The sequence below is a fragment of the Tarenaya hassleriana genome, unplaced genomic scaffold, assembly GCF_000463585.1.
Source record: "Tarenaya hassleriana unplaced genomic scaffold, ASM46358v1 Cleome9, whole genome shotgun sequence".
NCBI classification, from domain to species: Eukaryota; Viridiplantae; Streptophyta; class Magnoliopsida; order Brassicales; family Cleomaceae; genus Tarenaya; species Tarenaya hassleriana.
Window position 1 is genome coordinate 1,793,858 of NW_010971389.1, and position 20,062 is coordinate 1,813,919.

Sequence of the window (20,062 nt, forward strand, 5' to 3'; positions counted from 1 at the left end):
TTCCGATCAAAGAAAATCTCGTCAAAACATTGTCATTTTTAGGTTCGAATCTCCATTTGAAAAGTGATATTTACATCCATTTTCTCGATTTCTAAGAGATGTTAGGTTAAAAATACGGTGAATTTGGAGATTATAACATTTTTCAAACATTTACCACGCTTTGCAATTAGAAAAGTTTTCAAATGCAAGTGGAATAGAAGCAAGTACTTAACTACTGATTTCTAAAAAAGTTATGTCAAACCACAAATTCATATATTATTATGCGTGAGTTTACACTCTCGTATTTGGAAACCATCTTAAAAATAATGAGAGAAAAACAGTTTTACCAGTTTCTGCAGCAGACAAACAACTCATTAATTCCACAAGTGGGATAGCAGGCCCAGGCCCATTTACAGGCCCAGTAAGGGTCCAGGATCAGGCCTAAAGGTTCTTTTTTGTTTATCGAGCCGGTGAAAGGCGAAAAGAATATCTCACACGATGTCGTTTTTTCTTTTAAGCCCTGAGGTCTCTTCCTGAAAATTAAAAGTCGAACAAACGACCAGCTCGCACATTTGGATCGAAGAACACAATCTTTGAGAGAGAATATGTCGTCGTTTCTGCAATCGTTCCTCGATCCGAAGAAGAGCGTGTATGCACATGAATGCGGTCTCTACTCGTCTTCGAAGATATGGTCTGATCTCGATCTCGATCTCTCGAAACCCTAGTTTCTGCATCTGAATCGTTTTTTATTTGAATTTGGTGCTGTTTCGTTTGGTTGGTTTTGATTTTGTTGCGTATTGTGATTTTTTGTGTGTTCGGATTATCAGGCCTCAGGTATGATGATCTGTACGATCCTTATTACGAAATGGACATAAAGGAAGCCATGAATCGGTTGCCGAGAGAGATCATCGACGCTCGTAACCAGCGTCTCAAGCGCGCCATGGACCTCTCCATGAAGCACGAATACCTTCCGAAGGACCTTCAGGTACTGTTTTCCGTTGCTGTTTGTTTATCTGTTTGGTTGCTGAGAAAATTAGTGTGAACAATGATCTTAGGGTTAGGAAGCGAGATCTGTTTGGTCTACAGAAACAGTAGTCGGGAAAATGGAACACTGTTGGGGAGAGAGAGACAGAGAGGATCCTCTGTGACTGTCTCTTATCATCAAAGCAAAGATTTGTTGTTAGTTGATGAATTTGTTTTAGTTAATTGCTCTTTAGGTGTTCATGTTGTTACGGAATTAGATGTATTGACCCATGTACACCCTGTACTAGTTCGTTTGATGAACATATATACATGTGTTTAGCCTATGTGTCAAGTCTATCATCACTGGAGATTGTCGGAAAATTTTTATTTGGCAAAACTCATTTGGATATTAGTTTTTTTTTTCTTTTCCTATTTCCGTTTGATAAAAAAAGTATAAAGCAACTATTGTGGTTGAACTAAATGTATACCATGGGGATACCATTTTGCTTCGGTCTCCATGGATGGCCATTGAGACCGTTAGCTTCCTGCTGGATCTTATAACTTTTATCCATTTGGTTTGCAGGCAATGCAGACACCATTCCGCAGCTATCTTCAGGAGATGCTAGCTCTTGTAAGTCTTCTCCCTAGAATTCATGAGTTGATTCCTCCTCTATAGACGACACACTATTTTTGCACATTGAAATCTTGAAGATGGCCATGGCCTGATGTCTTTTTTCAGCTTCTGTTTCGTTATTATCTTGAATTATGCATTTAGAAGAACGTTTAAGTTTTAACTATGGAGATTTACTCTTGGAAGGAAAGACCAATATTATCACACTCTTTGGTGCCTTGCAGGTTAAGAAGGAGAAAGCAGAGAGAGAGACCTTAGGAGCTTTGCCCCTCTACCAGCGTACCTTCCCCTAAGCATCCCCTCCGCTTCCCAGTGGCCGTTTATGGTCCTCTTGCATAAACCTCCAAATCAAACACAATTGGTAATCTGGTAATTGCCAAATGTGATATTGATATCACATTTGGCATATGCTGGCCTGAATAAAACTTTGAATACAACTGAGTCATTGTATCAACGGTTTTTTTTTCTTTTTCTTTTTCTTTTATTGTTATATTGGTTTGGGAGATTGTCAAAGGGTGTCTAGTTTTCCCTCGGAGGCTCTCCTTGATCCTTGAAGGATGGATGTTTTGTTTGATATATGATTCGTCATGAAATATTTGGTAAGAGTGAGGTTTATGGTTTGTAGCATTTTTAGAATAAGCTGCGGTGGATTCTAGAAAGCAACGTCTTGGTGTCAATAGGACTGGGTGGGCGCGGAGACCCGACTTTCTGGTACGGATCTGGCTCGCGAGTCTCGATTTGAAAATTTAGGTGTTCGTTCATCGAAGAAATGAGCCACGGATTTGGCTACGTCGAGAACTCGTCCTTTAGATGTCGGGTGTACTCACGGGTATCCATCATGGGGTTCGTCTAGAGGTAGGGTTATATTAATCTTAGTTTACATAATTTATTCGGGGCATTATCAAAAATATCTTTATTTTGCTATTTTGATTTCAAGGCATACATGTCTCTAATTGTGATTTTGTGATTCATGTGACCAGAAATTTAATTTTGATCATTTTAGTCATAACGTTAAATTTATGATGATCAAATTTATTTATTATATTCATATCTTATATATCTCACTAATCATTTAATAAAAAATTTATAAATTCAATGTTATAACTAATATGATCAAGATTAAATTTCTGGTCATATGGATCACATATTTATTGATTATAACTGGATGTTTTGAAGTAAAAATAGCAAATGGAGATACTTTTGATATAATGCCAATTTATTCTTTTATTTTGGCCGTATGCTGAAAGCTTCAAACTAAAATATGTTGTCAACCAGATTAATCAGTTTAAAAAATTGCGTTACCGATTCGAAAATATATGATTCTTAAATAATTATTATAATGTATCGATATTATATAAACAAATATTTTATGATTGAATATTTTGTATTAATGATTAATATTAGATATGGATATAGTTAGATGAAACCTATTTGATTATTGTTTTATTTATTGATTTCTAAAACATTTCTGTCAAACCATAGAATTGCATGTCATGCTTTCTTTGAGTTGTCGCTTGCCTTATTTTGAAGCGATCTTGAAAATATGGAGTTACAGAAAACAGTTTGATCAGCCAAGCAATCCCGGAGATATCGGATGGTCACAGAGGTCTTGAATGGTTGTACATTTTGGAATTTTTATAATCTAAAAATAAAAAATTATCATTTAAATTTTTATAAAATTATTATTTTTAAAAAAAATTGGAAAATCATTTTGATAAGAAAATCAATAAAAAAACCAAAAACTATATTTTTTTAATTTACAAATATTATAAAATCCAAAAATTAAAAACCAAAAACTAAAAACTAAAATTCAAAAACCAAAAACTAGAAATAAAAAACCATTTTCATTCAGAATCTGAGTTTTCACTTACAGAGATGATTCCAAACAACAAATTCCTGAAGTCCGATAGCAAGCCCAGGCTCATTACTAGGCCCAGTTCAAGGCCCCATTCCTCTTTGTTTTGATGGGGCCTTTGAAAGGCCTGAAAAGAATGTATCACACGATGTCGTTTTGTTTTTCTTTTAACCCTGAGGCGAAAGGAGAACAAGCGCAGTTCGCAGTTTTGGATAGAGAGCTAGAAGAAGAGCCGTAACAGAATCGGTGAGAGAGAGAGAATATGTCGTCGTTTCTGCAATCGTTCCTCGATCCGAAGAAGAGCGCCCTCGCTCGTATGCACATGAATGCGGTCTCTACTCGTCTTCGAAGATATGGTCGGATCTCGATCTCGATCTCGAGAACCCTAATTTATGCCCCTGAATCGGTTTTTATTCGAATTTAGTGCTGTTTCTTCGAAATCAATCGGTCGGTTTTGATTTTTTTTTGTTGCTTATTATGAGTTTTTGTGTGTTCGGATTGTCAGGCCTCAGGTATGATGATCTGTACGATCCTTATTACGAAATGGACATAAAGGAAGCCATGAATCGGTTGCCGAGGGAGATCATCGACGCACGTAACCAGCGTCTCAAGCGCGCCATGGACCTCTCCATGAAGCACGAGTATCTTCCGAAGGACCTTCAGGTACTCTTTTCGGTTGCTGTTTGTTTAGCTGTTCGGTTGCTGAGAAGATTAGTGTTGACGGTGAGCTTAGGGTTAGGAAACACAGATCTGTCCGGTCTACAAAAACAGTAGTCGAGAAAATGGAACACTGTTTGGGGAGAGAGAGAGAGGGGATCCTCTGTGACTGTCTCTTATCATCAAAGCAGAGTCTGATTGTTAATTGAAGAACCTTGTTTCAGTTCATTGCTTTTTAGGTGTTCCTGATATTATTGATTTATATTTATTAAACCATGTAGACCTTTGTACTAGTTTGTTTGATGAACATATATTGGATACATGTGTGTAGTCTGTGTCAAGTCTATAATTGCTGGAGCTTATCGACGGAACTCAATTGAGTACAATTTTTTTTTCTTTTGGCTATATCCGTTTGATAAAAAGTGTAAAGCAACTCTTGTGATCCTTTGGGATACCTTTTTGGCTTCAGTCTCCTTGGATGGCTATTGAGAAATGCAACCCCTTACCGTCCTGCTGGATATTTTAACTTCGATTCAATATCTCCATTTCGTTTGCAGGCAATGCAGACACCATTCCGCAGCTATCTTCAGGAGATGCTAGCTCTTGTAAGTCTTTTCCCTATGATTCATAAGCTGATTCTTCCTTTATAGTCGACCCACTATTTTTGCATGTTGAACTCTTGAAGATGGTCATGGCCTGATGTCCTTTTTCAGCCTCTGTTCGTTATTATCTTGAATGATGCATTTAGAAGAATGTTTAACTATGGAGATTTACTCTTGGAAGGAAGGATCAATATTGTCACACTCTTTGGTGCCTTACAGGTTAAGAGGGAGAAAGCAGAGAGAGAGGCCTTAGGAGCTTTGCCCCTCTACCAGCGTACCTTCCCCTAGGCAGCATCCCCTTCGCTTCCCAATGGTCGTTTATGATCCTCTTGTCCTCCAAATGAAACACATTTGGTAATCTGGTAATCGCACTGGAACTTATAGCAGAAGTTGAATCCTTTTTTTGTTTTGAAATCATATGACAGTTCTTCAGTTGTGATATTGATATTACATTTCGCATCTGCTGGCTTGAATAAAATTCTCAGTGCAACTGAGTCATTGTATTAACTGTTTTTTTTTTCTTTTTCATTTTTCTTATATTGTCTTATGATTGGTTTGAAAGTTTGTCTAAGGGTGCCTCTCCTTGGTCCTAGTAAGGATGGATGATTTGTTTGATAAGAGTGAAGTTTATCGTTTGTTGCATTTGTAGAATAAGCTTTGCCTTTGAAAGGGAGGTTAGATGCTGCGGATTCTACAAGGCAGTGTCTTGGTGATAGATAGGGGCAGGGCTCATAACCCAATTTCTGGTATCAATCTGACTAGCGAGTCTGGATCCGAAATTTGGGTATTCGAAGACGAGCACATGTCCAGTGATGGCGATGACAAGAACCCGACCTTTGGATGTCTAACTGCGAGAACACATGCTCACAGTCACGGATACCCGTCATCGGATCTGGTTAGAGTTAAGGTCCCCGACAACCTCGTTTTGTCCTCCCTGCTCTACTCCTGGCTGGCCTCGCTTCCTCCGGCCCCCCTTGCCTTAGCCTTTGTCGGTTAGGTAATCTGTAGGGCAAGGCATCCGAGCATTTATGCACCTTAGAGAATAGAGACCCAAATGGTTCGGTTCTGATGATGGACCTTCCTATTTGTCTATACAAATCAGTCAATAAAAAAAAATATTCGGAACTACGGTAACTTTCTAATAGATAAATTCTACATCAAAACTATAATATTTAAAACAATTTTCTAAGTCAAAACTTTCTTTTCTATTATTATGATTTTGAACATCACACGAAAGAAATTTTTAAGGGTTTCTGGCCGAGAAGTAAACTATAGAAATAGAGAAATGAAGTAAACAAAACTATACACCTCTTGTTCTTCAAAATATTTGGCTATTATTGAATGTGGATCATCATAAAAAAAATATTATATAATAGTAGTAGTTTACATGAATTATATGCAGGCAACGCTAATAACTTAATTGAATAATGTGAACCAGATCATATTTGTATTTATATTGTCATAAAAACAAATCCTTCAAAATTCGAAAATATTTATTTAACGCAACTGTCAACTGATACTAAATTATATGAACATGGATTCTAAATCTTTTTAAGAGTAAAAATAAAGAAACGAGTGGACAAAGAGAGGAAGAGGTCCACAGACAGCACATGGCAAGCAAGCAGACTTCAATGAGTTTTTGGTACGTACGTGAAGTTATGCATATATTTCATATTTGGGTTTTATATACATTAAATTTATACAAAATATATTTGGGTTATATATACATTAAATTTATACAATATGGTAAGAGAGAGAGAGAGAGAGAGAGAGAGAGAGAGAGAGGGATCAATCAATCATGCACAAGAGAACATTTGCATGTGAGAGTGATGCTTTCATGCATAAATGAAGACACACTCTTCTGTCTTTTAAATTTGCCTCTCTGCCAGATCTCATCTTTTATTACCACATCCCACTCTTTGTCCCCTCCCCCTCCTCCATCTTTCCCATGCTTTATATATATTATATACCTTAGTTTTCTTCTTTTGTGGGATTAGTCGAATCTATACCACTAATTAAAATATATATATATATATATGAAATAGATAAAATCATATTATATATTATGGAATTCCCAAATGATTTTGAGAGTTTAACTATATAAAAAAATATATATAGATACGTATAAACATGTGTGCGTGTATATATATATGCGTTTTATTTTCTTAACATATATGCCTATTTTCTGCTAACGTGTCGTTTTTTGTCCAATGTTGCGATGATATGATGATGAGACGGTATTTGTCATTGAAACATCGATCAATCATCACGTTAGATTTCATTTTGGATATCTAATATTGTAAATAGATGATTGATCTATTTATGTACATATAAACTTTTTGTTGGTATATTTGGATATACTCTTTGAAGATTTTATGTACTTGTGAGAGATTTTTTTTTCACATACATACATTTTTTAATGTCATCTTTAGTCGGAGTAATGGGCTGGTTTTAATTTTTTTTTTCAATAGTTACAAGATAATTTAATTAATATCGGAAATTACATAAAATGGATGTTATGGATTTGGATTTGCGTGTTAGATCTCCTTTTAGATTTTTAAATTGAAATGCTGCTACAATAATGAACGACAAGGTTACAATTAATCCATAAAAATGGTCAGATATGACCATGATACAATAATTAACGATGAATAATTAATTAATTATAAGAAAATGAACTAGTGTGATGAAAAATGTTTTCGGTTATTAATTAGATAATAATCAAAATATATTTCATTAATCATGAGAGAGACAGGGCCACATTAATGCCGTCCACGTGGACAGTTCAGTCTCGATCTAGTCTTTTTTTTTTCTTTCAAAGAAAGGCAAGTCTTTTAATTTTGACGGCTGTCTCGTCCTTTTCCATCTTATCCGTTATCTCACGACGTTAATCTTTTGACGGGTTTGTCATCATTTTTTTTGGTTACGATGGGAAACCCCTATCCTACAACCCTTCGGGTCAGACACCAGACACCGCAACACTTCTCAACCCGTGGGCCGGACGAGAACGGCATCTGAACAGCATCGCGGACCTGAGAAAATCCACCGCCCCGTGCAATACCCGACAAACCACATGGAGCAGGTAAAGCAGCCTCGTAAAGCTGGCCGGCTAAGGGGAATACCATACAGGGCCGTCTCAACTTTTTTGGAGGTCCTGTACATTATACAAAATTATATCCATAAAAACTATAAATTTATATAATAAAAATAATATTATTAAAAATATTTAATAAAAATAGATAAATTAATATAATAAAAAATTATTAATAAAATTAATAATGATTTTAAAAATCATTAAGTTTTATAATAAAAATTATTTAAATATAATCAATAAATTTTGTAACGTTTTTCTTTATTAATGATAAGAATAATATTTTTTTTTTTAAAATCCATAAATTTAGGTTTTTTAAAATAAATACAATTCATTTTCAATTTTTAAATAATTTTTTAATTATTATTGATATATTTCAACAATTATAAAATCAATTTAATATTAAATTTGAATTAATAAAAATTTTACATTATAAGTAATTTATATAATATCATATTTATTTGTACAATAATATAATGTATAATAATTATATCAAAAAATTGATTGGAGTAATGATTTTTAAAATGGAATCCATCTGATGTCCCCCACTTTCCATAGGCATTTTCGGAGAGTAGCCTCCTTTCTTTCTTCGATCAATCAATGTTAAATTAAAATGATATTCTTCAAATTTATATTTATTATTACAATAATATATAATTAATATTAATAAATAGCTTTAAAAATGGGGCCCCCAAATTTATGGGGCCCTGTTCCGGTGCACTTTTTACACTTGCTAATAGACGGCTCTGGTATCATACCCTGGATTTCGAATCCACAACCTTTAGGTGTGGGTTGTCATTAACCACTGGGCTGGGTACTCCCCGTTTGTCATCATTTTTTGATAACTCAAATTTAGAGAAAAGAAAGTTCCACGCAATGTCCAACCAGATGTGTTATTGGACCGTCGTGGGTAATACAAGAAATTACATATAACAATCTCATTAAAATAGTTTATTAGGGGTTTGAAAAAATATATACTACATTGTAATTATTTTATTAGTCTTACAACACACGAAAACAACAGTCAACGTCGTTTTGTTAAAGTCGGTCCACATTCCCATGCATGCATGTATTTTTTTTTATTAATCTAATTTAGTCTTTTATTTTGGTCATACGAAGAAAGCTTCAAACTTCATTAACCCGTTGTCCCATTTTGATTCCCGAAAATCATGTTGACACTTGCTACATTCATCGCAACGCAAGTTATTGAAATCTTCGACATCAACATGATTTATTAAATATACAAAAAAACATGATTAATTAAATCATTTTCCGATATATAAGATAAGTTTTTATTATTTCATCTAGGAGGGTGGTGCGTGTGTGTGTATGTATGTATATATGTATATATGTATGTATGTATGTATGTATGTATGTATGTATGTATGTATGTATGTATGTATGTATGTATGTATGTACAGTGGCGGATCCAGAAAAAAATGTTTGTAGGAGCAATAGATGACCGTTTCGATATTCGGTTTAGAAATAGATCGGTCAAATCTTTCGGTTTTAGAAAAATATATATCAATCAGTTATAATATCATATTCAGTTCGGTTTGATTTCGGTTTTTATTAAAAAATGTATGCGATGTTTTATTAAAAAAAATTATTTTTTAGGTTTTTTAAAAGTTCGGTTTATATCAATAAATTTAGTTTTTTAAAAATAATACCGTTCGTATTAAATAAAATATCGTATTGTTCAGTTTTGTACGGCTCGATTATAAAATCGTACCAAAACGTTTACTCTAAAATATTATATAAACAATAGATAAAAAATTAATAAAATATACTGTCAAAATAATATTTATATTTTACTACTAAATTATGTGATTTTTAATTTTTTAAAATTTATCTATAATAATTTTATTTATAATTGTCTAAAATATATAATTTTCGATAAAACAAACTAAATAAAAATTGTAACTTTGACGTATTTTTAATTTAATTTATTTATTTTTTGTATTGTGTTTAATATTAAATTTGTAATTTTTTTAGAAAATTGAGAGATAAAAGCCAAAAAAAATATGGAAATAAAGATTAAGAAAAAAGCGTAACAAGATCTAATATTTAGAAAGAAAAAAATTAAAATAATAAAAAAAGAATGAGAGGAGAGGGGGCAAAACAAAAAATTAAATGGGGCCTCTGATATTTTTTATCAAAATTTTATAACTATTACAAATAAATAAAAGTTTTTTAGCAAAAGATATGGGGGCATGAGACACCACACCAATATATGTGGATCCGCCCGTGTGTGTGTGTATGTATGTATGTATGTATGTATGTATGTGTGTATGTATGTATGTATGTATGTATGTATGTATGTGTGGTGCATGTAAAACATGAGATGTTGATGTATATATAGAATCGCAACCTTTTAGGCAATTATATATACACGTACAAACATGTATGCGAAATCGCGCACAATGTAAATATATGTATGGTTGCGTAATCAAACATGCAACATAGAGTCTCATGCAATAGTACTGCACATACGCTTTCGTTATAAATTTATACGATTGGCAATTACACACACACACACACACATATATATATATATATATATATATGCATGTATGTGTGTGTATCTATGCACGCAAAATTTATATTTATTATTTATTATAATTTGTTCAATCAAAGAACAGCTGTGATAGATCGGTGATACTTTGCAGCGATCCATTTCTGTCGAAGCTGCAATGCAGAGACAATATTTGAATTTATTGACAATTATATATATATATATATCATTTGAGTTTTTGTGTATGTTTGTGCATGAAGAAAAAAAATACTATTTTACAAATATATATATATATATATAAGGGCACACAATTATTTGAGTAATCCAAAGAAAAACCAATTATGCGGCACTCACACACACATATATGTATGTATGCACATGTACACTTACACTGTCACGCACATATCCATATTCTGCATATGTGATATTTTTTTTTGATGAAATGTGAATTGGAATATGTGTCATATTGCATGTTGTTCACGTAATATTAGATGCTTGTGGTGTGTATGTATACATTCTATATGAAACAGTCCAAGCATTGCACATGAAATTGCACGTGAAAGAGGGTTTTTTATAGAAAAAAATATCTAACCTTCTTTGATTTAGATCGGGCTCTTTTTTCGTTGTGTATTTATTTATAACAGCAGTCCACATGTTATGTTGAAGAAATAATTCAATTTTTTAATATTATGATGTTTTTTTAAAGAAATAGATATATTAATAACAGGGTTATTTCCAATTTTAGATTTTATTTTTTATTGTAAAAGTATATTCATCCATTTTTATATCAAATACGATTCCAATATAGTTTTATCTTAAACAAATATTCTGTAAATATATATATATGTATATATATCCACTTCGAATTCTATTAGTTTGGTTTGGAAAAAGTTATGTCAATTGATTTTCATGTCAAAGACGATTTATATATAATATGGATAGATATTAATTATTCGATTTGATTATGCATATTCCAACATAAATGTATAACTTTATATATCAGACGATATTAAAAAAAACATCGTGGTAAAAGATGTAGAAATTTACGGAATGATATTTTTATTGATAAAGAAAGGAGTAAGTGTTACAAAATATTAAAATAATCAGTTTACAAATATAAAGATTACTGGATATCCTTTATAAAAAAAAAAGATTACTGAATATCTGACACAACCCTATCAATGTTACAAAGAATATAAAGTTCGGAAAGCATTGTTAAATGTTGGTTATGACCCTCAATTTTATAAGAACATGTATGTGTATATATATATATATATGTATGTATGTATGTATTTGTGTGTGTATGTGAAAAGATCAATAGACATATTATTAATGATACAACAACCATGTGCTTATGCTTTTATATTCCTTTGTCAAGGTTGTTCATGTTCATTATTTTTTTTTATAATTTCAAAATGGCGATATATATATATATATATATATATATCCTTTTTTTTATACCCAATGTCCTGTATTTTCTATGGTGTTTAAACTAAGGGAGTATATCTGGATTCCGAATTGGTTTCAATTCAATTAATTTTGGTTTAGTATTTTCTTATATTTTGATATTTGTTTATGATTTGGTTGGAAATTCGCTAATCTAATTTTAAAAGAAAATTATATCAGTTTGGTTTTTAAATCTCATTCAATTTTAATACGATTACGTATTATTTATGTTGTTTTTATTCGATTTTATGTAACAACGAAATGTCGATGGGAACTATATGGTGTGTGTATATATATATATATATTGTTCGCCCTGTCACAGTTTGCAACTTTTTCTCGTGCCTACGCATGGACCTATGTGAAACCCATGTGAGTCGTGGTCACAATCTACATTTTCCAATTATTTACCTATATATATATATATACACACATACACGACATGCAAAATGGATCACATAAAATTTCCATTTTCGTATCAATTAGCTTAATGAATAACAATAAATTATACTGATTTCAATTTTCTCCATTTAAGTTATTCGTACATGTAACAACGAATCATGTACACAAAATTTACGGCCATCCATAAATCTAAACTAAATTTGTATTGGGTATACGAATCTCTTTTCGTGACTTTTAAACTGCACATAGAAAACATGTGAACTCCCGAATTATATATAACTTGCAAAAATATCTCACGTACCGAAAACGAATATAATTCTTATTTATGTATTATTATATGATTGTTGGTTCTTTCTTTACGAATATCAAACTTACGTATTTATATGGTTGATATAAATTAATAATATCATGTAAAAATTTTCGTAAATTGTTCATAAATAAAACTACAAAAAAGATCATTGTTAAAGCCTAACCGATTAAAAAACGGCTCGTGACTCGTGAGTGTGTAGACTCGATTATATAAAATGCATTCGTATCACCAAAACTCGACGTCGAATATACAATACCACTAAAATGAAATTTAATATTTTACATTTGTATAAGAGAAATAAAAAATTAATATTAATCTTACATATCTCTAATAATAAAAAATAATATCCTCATCATTTTTTGGGAACAAAAAAATGATAAGAAGAAGAGAGGATATTAATTTTTCATCCTCTATTTTTCTTATCATAATATTATTAATATTTTTAATAATGACATTTTATAAATGAATTGTATGGTTTTATAGGGCTAACGGTATTAATATTCCTAATTACTCTCATCTTTTCCCTAACAGTGAAAAAAAAATAAAGAAAATAAATATTGATATATCAAAAGAATGTTTATTTCATTAAGACGTTTGATGGGAAGAAGATAAAATAAAGCATTGATGGATCGTTAAGCAAAGCAAGCTTGATCAGACAAATGAATGTGATGGCAATTCCGATATTACAGCAAAAATCTAGGGGCAGTTTCCTATTCGATCATACATATAACACGACTCGCCTCTCCCACTCAGTCCCACCTCTCTCTCTCTCTTTCTCCCTCATTTTTTTCTTCTTATTTTATTTTAACAGGAAAAAAAGAAGAAGAAAAGAATGAGAGGATTTGCAGTGTTGGTGTTGATTCAGTCAATCTTCCATGTCACCTTTTGCTTCGAAGATGGTAGGTTCTCAATGTCTATATATGTTCTATATTCTATACGTATACGCGTATATATACACACTCTACATATAGATTCGGACACGCATACAAACGACTGTTCTTCATCTCGCGATGTCATTGATAAGATTTTGATCGGATTAAAAGAAATGAAACCGTAATATTCATATTATTTGATTTCTTTTATGTTAGATACTAATCATGCAGAGAAAATAATCTTAATAAACCAATTTTTTTATTCTTTTCTTTTTCCAACTATAAATTGCGCACCAAATCATTTTTATTCATTAACCCGTCGTTAAATATATGTATTAAACTATTTTTGTTGGTAAGCTAACAATTTATGAAATGTGATGGCTTGCCAAAAATATGCAAAATTATTTATTCACCGCAATGTATATTATAACTTTAATAAGTGAATCATAAGTGGGCAGATCCCCACATGGTGTTTCAGAAATGTCTCATTAATGTTTCAATAAATTCTTCACCCTCCACCTGTCCATTGCATATATTCCATATTTAATATTTCGTATCACCTTTCTCTTTTTTCTGCTAAAACAAATATGTAATATTTTCAAATCAAACTATATATATATATATATATATATATATATATATATAATATGTGTTTACACCCATCAAAATTCTATAAATAAATGAATCTTTTGAAAATCAGAGATAAATCCATAATTTTTTTAAGAGAAAGTAATTGGGTAGTGAATTTTTTACTTCGATTCTTTAGTAATCGAAATTCTCTGGTCACGGTAAAAAAATTTAAGATCTTATTCCAACCAAAGTTTGATCTCGTTTCCTAATTTAATGTTACAACACGTATGATCTATAGGGCTACTACCAAACGGGGACTTCGAACACGGACCAAGCCGTTCGGACATGAAGGGGACACAAGTGATGAACTCCAAAGCAATCCCCAACTGGGAAATCTCCGGATTCGTGGAGTACATCCCGTCCGGACACAAACAAGGCGACATGCTCCTGGTCGTGCCGAAGGGCTCGTTCGCCGTCCGTCTAGGCAACGAGGCGTCGATCAAACAAAGCGTAAAAGTCGCCAAAGGCTCGTACTACGCCATCACGTTCAGCGCGGCCAGGACCTGCGCGCAGGACGAGCGTCTGAACGTGTCGGCGGCTCCGCACCACGGGGTGTTGCCGATACAGACGGTGTATAGTAGCTCGGGATGGGATCTGTATTCGTGGGCGTTCAAGGCGCAGGCCGAGTACGTGGAGATCGTGATCCATAACCCGGGAGTTGAGGAGGATTCTGCTTGCGGACCTCTCATCGATGGCGTCGCCATGAGGGCTCTCTTCCCTCCTCGACCTACAAACAGTCAGTCTTCTCTCTCTCTCTCTGTCATCCATTTTCTTTCGCTTTTAATTATGAACACAGAGTACATAAAGGGTTGGCATTTCAGATGGATATAAAAAAAAATTGATAACAGTCAGCAAGGGATTGAGATGATTAATTAAAATGTTAGGGGTTGAAATGAAAATGTCTAAAATATATGGGGTGATTTTTTCGAATTTTGCAGAGAACATATTGAAGAACGGAGGGTTCGAAGAAGGTCCCTGGGTCTTACCAAACGCGTCGTCAGGAGTTTTGATTCCTCCAAACATCGAAGATGATCACTCTCCGTTACCTGGTTGGATCGTCGAATCCTTAAAAGCCGTGAAGTTCATTGACTCCGATCACTTCTCCGTTCCTCAGGGCCGTCGCGCCGTCGAGCTCGTCGCCGGAAAAGAGAGCGCTATCGCCCAGGTCGTCCGTACGATCCCCGGCAAGACCTACGTCCTGTCATTCGCCGTCGGTGACGCCAGCAACGCCTGCTCGGGATCTATGGTCGTCGAGGCCTTCGCCGGAAAAGACACCGTTAAAGTTCCGTACGAATCGAAGGGGAAGGGCGGATTCAAGCGCGCGTCGCTGAGATTCGTCGCGATCTCGAATCGGACGAGGATCATGTTCTTCAGCACGTTCTATTCGATGAGGAGCGATGATTTCTCCAGTCTCTGTGGGCCTGTGATCGACGACGTCAAGCTTCTCAGTGCTCGGAAGCCGTGAGTATCTGCGGCGGAGACGGCGGTTCTCGCATCGATGTGCGACGGGATAACGGTACACGAGCTTATCGCTTCTCGTGAGAAATTGGGTTTCTCGGGTTTGTCTTTTAAACGTTATTGTTGTTCCCGGTGACACTGTTAGGATCGGAGGGTTTGGTGGAGCCATATGTATTGTGATTAATATAAAGATTAATTTATGATTAAGGTTTTTTTTTTCTAGTTCTAATTCACTGTTTTGTTGCTTTAAAGTTGGAATAACTTCGGGGATTAGGATTGAATGATTCTATTGTAATGACTGAATTTGGATTTGAAAATTTAATAATCCAATATCCCACAAAAACACCTGTTTTATATTTACAAAAAATTGGCAAAATTACTTTTAAACTATAAAATAATTACCCTCGATTCTTTAAAATTATAAGTATCTCTATATACAGTTTATTGACGAATACATAATCAGATTTGAAATTTTAATATCCGAGATATTCAGATATAAATTCAAATTAAAACTAAAAACTACAAGAGGAAATTTTATATTTAGTTTAGTAACAACAACATGGATTATGCGTCTTATCTTGAAACTACAAGAGGAAACACAGATGACGAGAAACGTTATGAGCCATGGTAATGTTAAAAAGAGGAAAGCTTACTCTTGCAAACCCCTAAACCCTATACACCTATTTGCCAACTCTGTAAATTCGAACCAACAGCTTTCCAGTGATTGACACCAGGCCAGTTCGATCGAATTTCGCAATTACCCGACAAGCCACAGCCACAAATCGACTGTTATCTCGGCCGAATTTGAATATCAGAATAGTAGATATAGTCATATGATTCGATGGGTTAGGTCCACTTAACAGCTTCATGGGAGGTGGACCAGCAAAAACCTCGCTTCTCTCTTCACATGTTCTTCTCTTATGCATGAGACCAGAAAATTAGAACAAAACCTTTTTGTTGATACAATCGAAGAGCAGAGGTTGGTGGAAAAAGTTTTAATCTTGTATCGCTTACTGCATAAATGGCTACTCATATGCAAAATGGTGTGCATCCACGGAAACAGAAACGGGAAGCCATACCTTTGTGAAACCTCGAACCCATCACACATCAGCTTTGGAGTTTACAACCCAAAGAGTCCAACAACTTCAGCATTGCTTGAGTTGGAAGACTTCGGAGCGTTGCATTTCCACTGACGCAAACGTCAAAAAATAACGAAAAAAATTGCTTAATTCCATTCGATTTCATATAATATGAGAAGATCAGGATCAGATGCTATGGGCCCGAGGTGTATTGGCATACGTTTCTCTGTAAGGCCAAAACAGTATATTATCAAAAGACTCCAAGGGCGATCTACAGTTTCATACTTACTCTGTTACTCATCAGGTAATAACGCCCATTACCCGAAAAGCCAAATTGCAGAAAGCTTTGAACACGACAACCTAACTGAAACAGCATAGCTTGATATTCCTGTAAACGATGATATAGCAGATGAAAGCTAAGAATCAGACACAACAGCATCTACATCCCACTATTCTCATCAAGCAACCAGTAGAACCAATACCAGAGGAAGGCATTGCTACAAGTTAGAGCGAAATATAGAACGGGATAAAAGAAACTATATGGGAAAAATTGGCAATACTTTTCTAACGATCGAGTAAATCGACAAACTTAGATTGGGAACCTGCTCTCAAAGCACTGCTTTCAAGCCCTGTAGAGAGAAACAAGGTCCAGCGAGAGACACCTGAAACAATGCCGTAACATCAAGCCAGGTAGAGAAAAGGAAAACGATAAAAGGTCAGTTATCTGGTTTTGCAGAAAAGGCATGGTATTGCACCATTCAGATGGGGAAGTGGAAAGCTGTTAACCCCAGCATCAGAGTTGGACCTCTAGAAGCAAGGTCCACAGGGTCTCCGACACTGTTCCTGAAAAATGTAGGGGAAGATCAATAATGTCCGAAGCGGCATTATCAGAATGATCAGGCTCCACTTAAGATCACATGATATGCAACATAGCATCATAGCTACATAGTTACAAGTGAAGGCATTACATAATAAAAGGGACAGATTGCATGTCCATCATTCACATGCGAACAAGGAAAATAGGTTTGCTGGATCTTTTTACAATATGGAAAGAAAATGGAATACAGTGAAGCATATGTAAACACACAAATGTGCCACTTAAAGTCCTCTCACAACAAAAGGACCCTCAGAAACTTGGTTTTTCTCAGAGTCTGAATGCACAAATTTTCTTTCCATCATCCAGAAATTACAGTAAAAAATATTAAGCAAAGACTAGCTACAGGAAAAAAACAGAAAACACCATAACGAGCCTTGGACATTTTCATTCTAGTTAAAATCTCCATCACATACTATACACAGATAGCAAATTTTCTGCTGTCTATACACATTCAATAAAATTCCTCTCCAAAATGAACAGTATACGACCGCCGATTCCTTATTGCAGGCAAGCATGGCCAAGAAAGAAGCTAAGGCTATGACAATAAGAATCAAAGAAAAGAAAGAATGAGTCATGATTGGTGCTAACAATTATGACTGCGGGTACCAGCAGATATCAGATTTCTTAACTCCATCAAGTGTTCATCATCTGATATATTAAGGGAAAGACGGAGATCAGTTAGTGATGCTTCTTGTTCCCAACTCAGGGGCCCAGAAGCAAATAATTCTTCCAAAGTACTGCGGTAAGAGTATAACTCAGACCTATGGGCCGCTTCAACATCTTCTGCTAAGGAATTCTGTCCTTCTCCACGTCCACATGAAGACTCCGTATCACTACTAGCAGAATCTGCATCTTGACTAGCGCCATCTAGCATATAAGCTGACATGTTACTCTTATCATAACTACCAGCGCTACAACTACCAGTTGAGGATGCATCACTGTCATAAGCACTAGCTTCTGTGGTTCCTGCATGAGCAAGCTCATTGAACCCATTTGATCTTACCCTGACCATTTCACAGCAACCATTTTTATGATACTTAAAGGAACCTTGCGAATGTATTTTACCCAAATTTTCAGGTTCGCAAGCAACATCATCTACCTTTTGCAACAAAGAGCAACGATAATGGTGTTGCTGACCCCCTATCTCAATTGATCGTAGCTTCCATGGGTTTCCTGTGCATGATTCAGCACACTCTGGCCAGCTAGAAGGTGATACCCTCTTTAACATTCTAGAAGATGCAACACTAGGCTCCCGGGGAAGAGGGTCGTTCAAAAGGGTTTGAGGCTTCGGATGATCTGATCCTGTCAGTGTAGAGGACTTCAAAGAGCCAGAAACCTGAGAACATGATCACATAAGAGTCAAGGCAAGGCAAATGTTCATTAATACATTTGTTAAAATTTATAATAAAAAAAAACACTATACCTAAGTGATCAGGAATTTTATGCAGATCACTAAATTGAAGAAGAAATTCTTGGAAATGGAAAAGTGAGAAAACATATGTTAAGGGTCAAATGACCAGGCAGGAAATTTTGATGGAGAAAGAAGAGATCTCAAAAAGTGTAGATAACCTAAATGACCAGAGAGGATATAACATATGAGAAGGAAAATTACCTTTCCAAACTGATTCCATCTCTCATCTAGCCAGAATTGTCGAACCCTTATGTTAACTTTGTGGACTTCAAATTCTGCAGACGCCCCGAGCAATCGAACCACATAATAATTTCCCCATGAGGCCCTAAGGACTGTGGCAATTTTCCAGGACAAATCATCACGAACCTCCACCAATTCACCAGATTCCCATCTGTCTACATTCATTTGTTGTGGAGGGCGCGGTCTAATATTCCTCCTTAAAACTCTCTCCATAACCCCCCTATCTTTGGCAGATTGGGAAGAATCCAATCTAACTCCGTAGGTGTGCCCATTACCCGAGATAATCTCAGCACATCGCCAAGCACCATAAGGTGCCCCGTCATTGCTGAATACCTCGACTTTACTTCCTTTTCTGAATCTCATGGTACTTTAGTCAATCAAAACCCTATTACAGGTATAATACCTGCAAAAGAAAATCCAAGTTATGAATGAACATAAGCTGACATTAACCAAGACAGTAGATCACACATTCTTCAGGATCTGACAAGACATAGAATTTTAATGTCTGTTCTCCCTGCAAAACTAGGCCACTCAGACTTCAGCCAAACTAAATCTAAAACCGTACCGTATAAAGTCTACGGTTACGTTACGGTATTCACTGGCTGCGATGATCAAGAAATCGAAATAAAACAAATCGAAAACAGATGCAAACAAAGACCAAAGGAAGGAAAACAGAAAACTTCATAACCATGCATCAAAATCCAAATATTGCACAACGTTAACAGGATTTTTTTTAACAGGATTTACAAGAAAAAGTAAGATGAATCCAAACTCAGTCCCTGGAAATTATAGCAAAAGTTTCATCAAATTTTCAATGAGGAACAACTTCCATAACACAGAAAACAACTGAAAATTCAATTAATCACCGGAAAATCTCGATGGAAGATCTTTAAACAGCGTAAACACAAACCATAAAAAAAAAAACAACCAAAACCAAAGGAATTGCATATAAATGTACCTTTTCTAATGACTGAAACAGGTCCGATCGCCAAAAGACGATAATTTGTTGCCGAAGTTCTCCCCGAGATGGTGATCGCAATATCGGAA

At 34.7% G+C, this 20,062-nt stretch overlaps 4 protein-coding genes across 14 annotated transcripts; 3 read left to right on the forward strand and 1 right to left on the reverse strand.

Annotated features, from left to right (window-relative positions):
• Window positions 1–496: 496 nt before the first annotated feature.
• LOC104803828 (cytochrome b-c1 complex subunit 7-1) lies at window positions 497–2,193 on the forward strand. Its single transcript, XM_010527900.2, is given in 5 exon segments — window positions 497–622; window positions 624–670; window positions 807–964; window positions 1,526–1,573; window positions 1,798–2,193. Coding segments are annotated over 5 exon segments (360 nt in total). The 5' UTR covers window positions 497–584; the 3' UTR covers window positions 1,867–2,193.
• Window positions 2,194–3,618: 1,425 nt separating this feature from the next.
• Window positions 3,619–5,279, forward strand: LOC104803827 (cytochrome b-c1 complex subunit 7-1). The gene is made up of 4 exons (XM_010527899.1): window positions 3,619–3,784; window positions 3,934–4,091; window positions 4,643–4,690; window positions 4,907–5,279. The coding sequence occupies exons 1-4, from the start codon at window positions 3,691–3,693 to the stop codon at window positions 4,973–4,975; spliced, it is 369 nt and encodes a 122-aa protein (XP_010526201.1). The 5' UTR covers window positions 3,619–3,690; the 3' UTR covers window positions 4,976–5,279.
• A 7,929-nt stretch (window positions 5,280–13,208) lies between these two features.
• LOC104803829 lies at window positions 13,209–15,630 on the forward strand. Its single transcript, XM_010527901.1, has 3 exons — window positions 13,209–13,347; window positions 14,189–14,686; window positions 14,889–15,630. Exons 1-3 carry the CDS (start codon window positions 13,281–13,283, stop codon window positions 15,413–15,415), a joined length of 1,092 nt encoding a protein of 363 aa, XP_010526203.1. The 5' UTR covers window positions 13,209–13,280; the 3' UTR covers window positions 15,416–15,630.
• Window positions 15,631–15,921: 291 nt separating this feature from the next.
• On the reverse strand, window positions 15,922–20,056 carry LOC104803830. Of its 11 annotated transcripts, XR_770270.2 has the most exons (7): window positions 19,974–20,056; window positions 18,977–19,418; window positions 18,126–18,700; window positions 17,243–17,330; window positions 17,090–17,149; window positions 16,777–16,875; window positions 15,922–16,597 (listed from the first exon to the last, which is right to left on the reverse strand). XR_770270.2 is itself a non-coding variant. In XM_010527903.2 (5 exons), exons 2-4 carry the CDS (start codon window positions 19,376–19,378, stop codon window positions 17,246–17,248), a joined length of 1,062 nt encoding a protein of 353 aa, XP_010526205.1. In that variant the 5' UTR covers window positions 19,379–19,418; window positions 19,974–20,056; the 3' UTR covers window positions 15,922–17,149; window positions 17,243–17,245. The 11 variants fall into 11 exon arrangements, 2 of the variants coding, with proteins under 2 accessions (XP_010526205.1, XP_010526204.1); XR_770269.2 differs by having other exon boundaries at window positions 15,922–16,875; XR_770271.2 differs by having other exon boundaries at window positions 15,922–17,149; window positions 17,243–18,012.
• Between the last annotated feature and the right edge of the window lie 6 nt (window positions 20,057–20,062).

Coding starts and splice junctions, on each gene's coding strand:
- LOC104803829 (XM_010527901.1), top strand. CDS start 13,281: ATGAGAGGATTTGCAGTGTTGGTGTTGATTCAGTCAATCTTCCATGTC. Junction 13,348..14,188: donor CACCTTTTGCTTCGAAGATG/GTAGGTTCTCAA, acceptor TATGATCTATAG/GGCTACTACCAAACGGGGAC. Junction 14,687..14,888: donor CCCTCCTCGACCTACAAACA/GTCAGTCTTCTC, acceptor CGAATTTTGCAG/AGAACATATTGAAGAACGGA.
- LOC104803827 (XM_010527899.1), top strand. CDS start 3,691: ATGTCGTCGTTTCTGCAATCGTTCCTCGATCCGAAGAAGAGCGCCCTC. Junction 4,092..4,642: donor ATCTTCCGAAGGACCTTCAG/GTACTCTTTTCG, acceptor TTTCGTTTGCAG/GCAATGCAGACACCATTCCG. Junction 4,691..4,906: donor TTCAGGAGATGCTAGCTCTT/GTAAGTCTTTTC, acceptor GGTGCCTTACAG/GTTAAGAGGGAGAAAGCAGA.
- LOC104803830 (XM_010527902.2), bottom strand. CDS start 19,378: ATGAGATTCAGAAAAGGAAGTAAAGTCGAGGTATTCAGCAATGACGGG. Junction 18,701..18,976: donor GATGGAATCAGTTTGGAAAG/GTAATTTTCCTT, acceptor TCATGTTCTCAG/GTTTCTGGCTCTTTGAAGTC.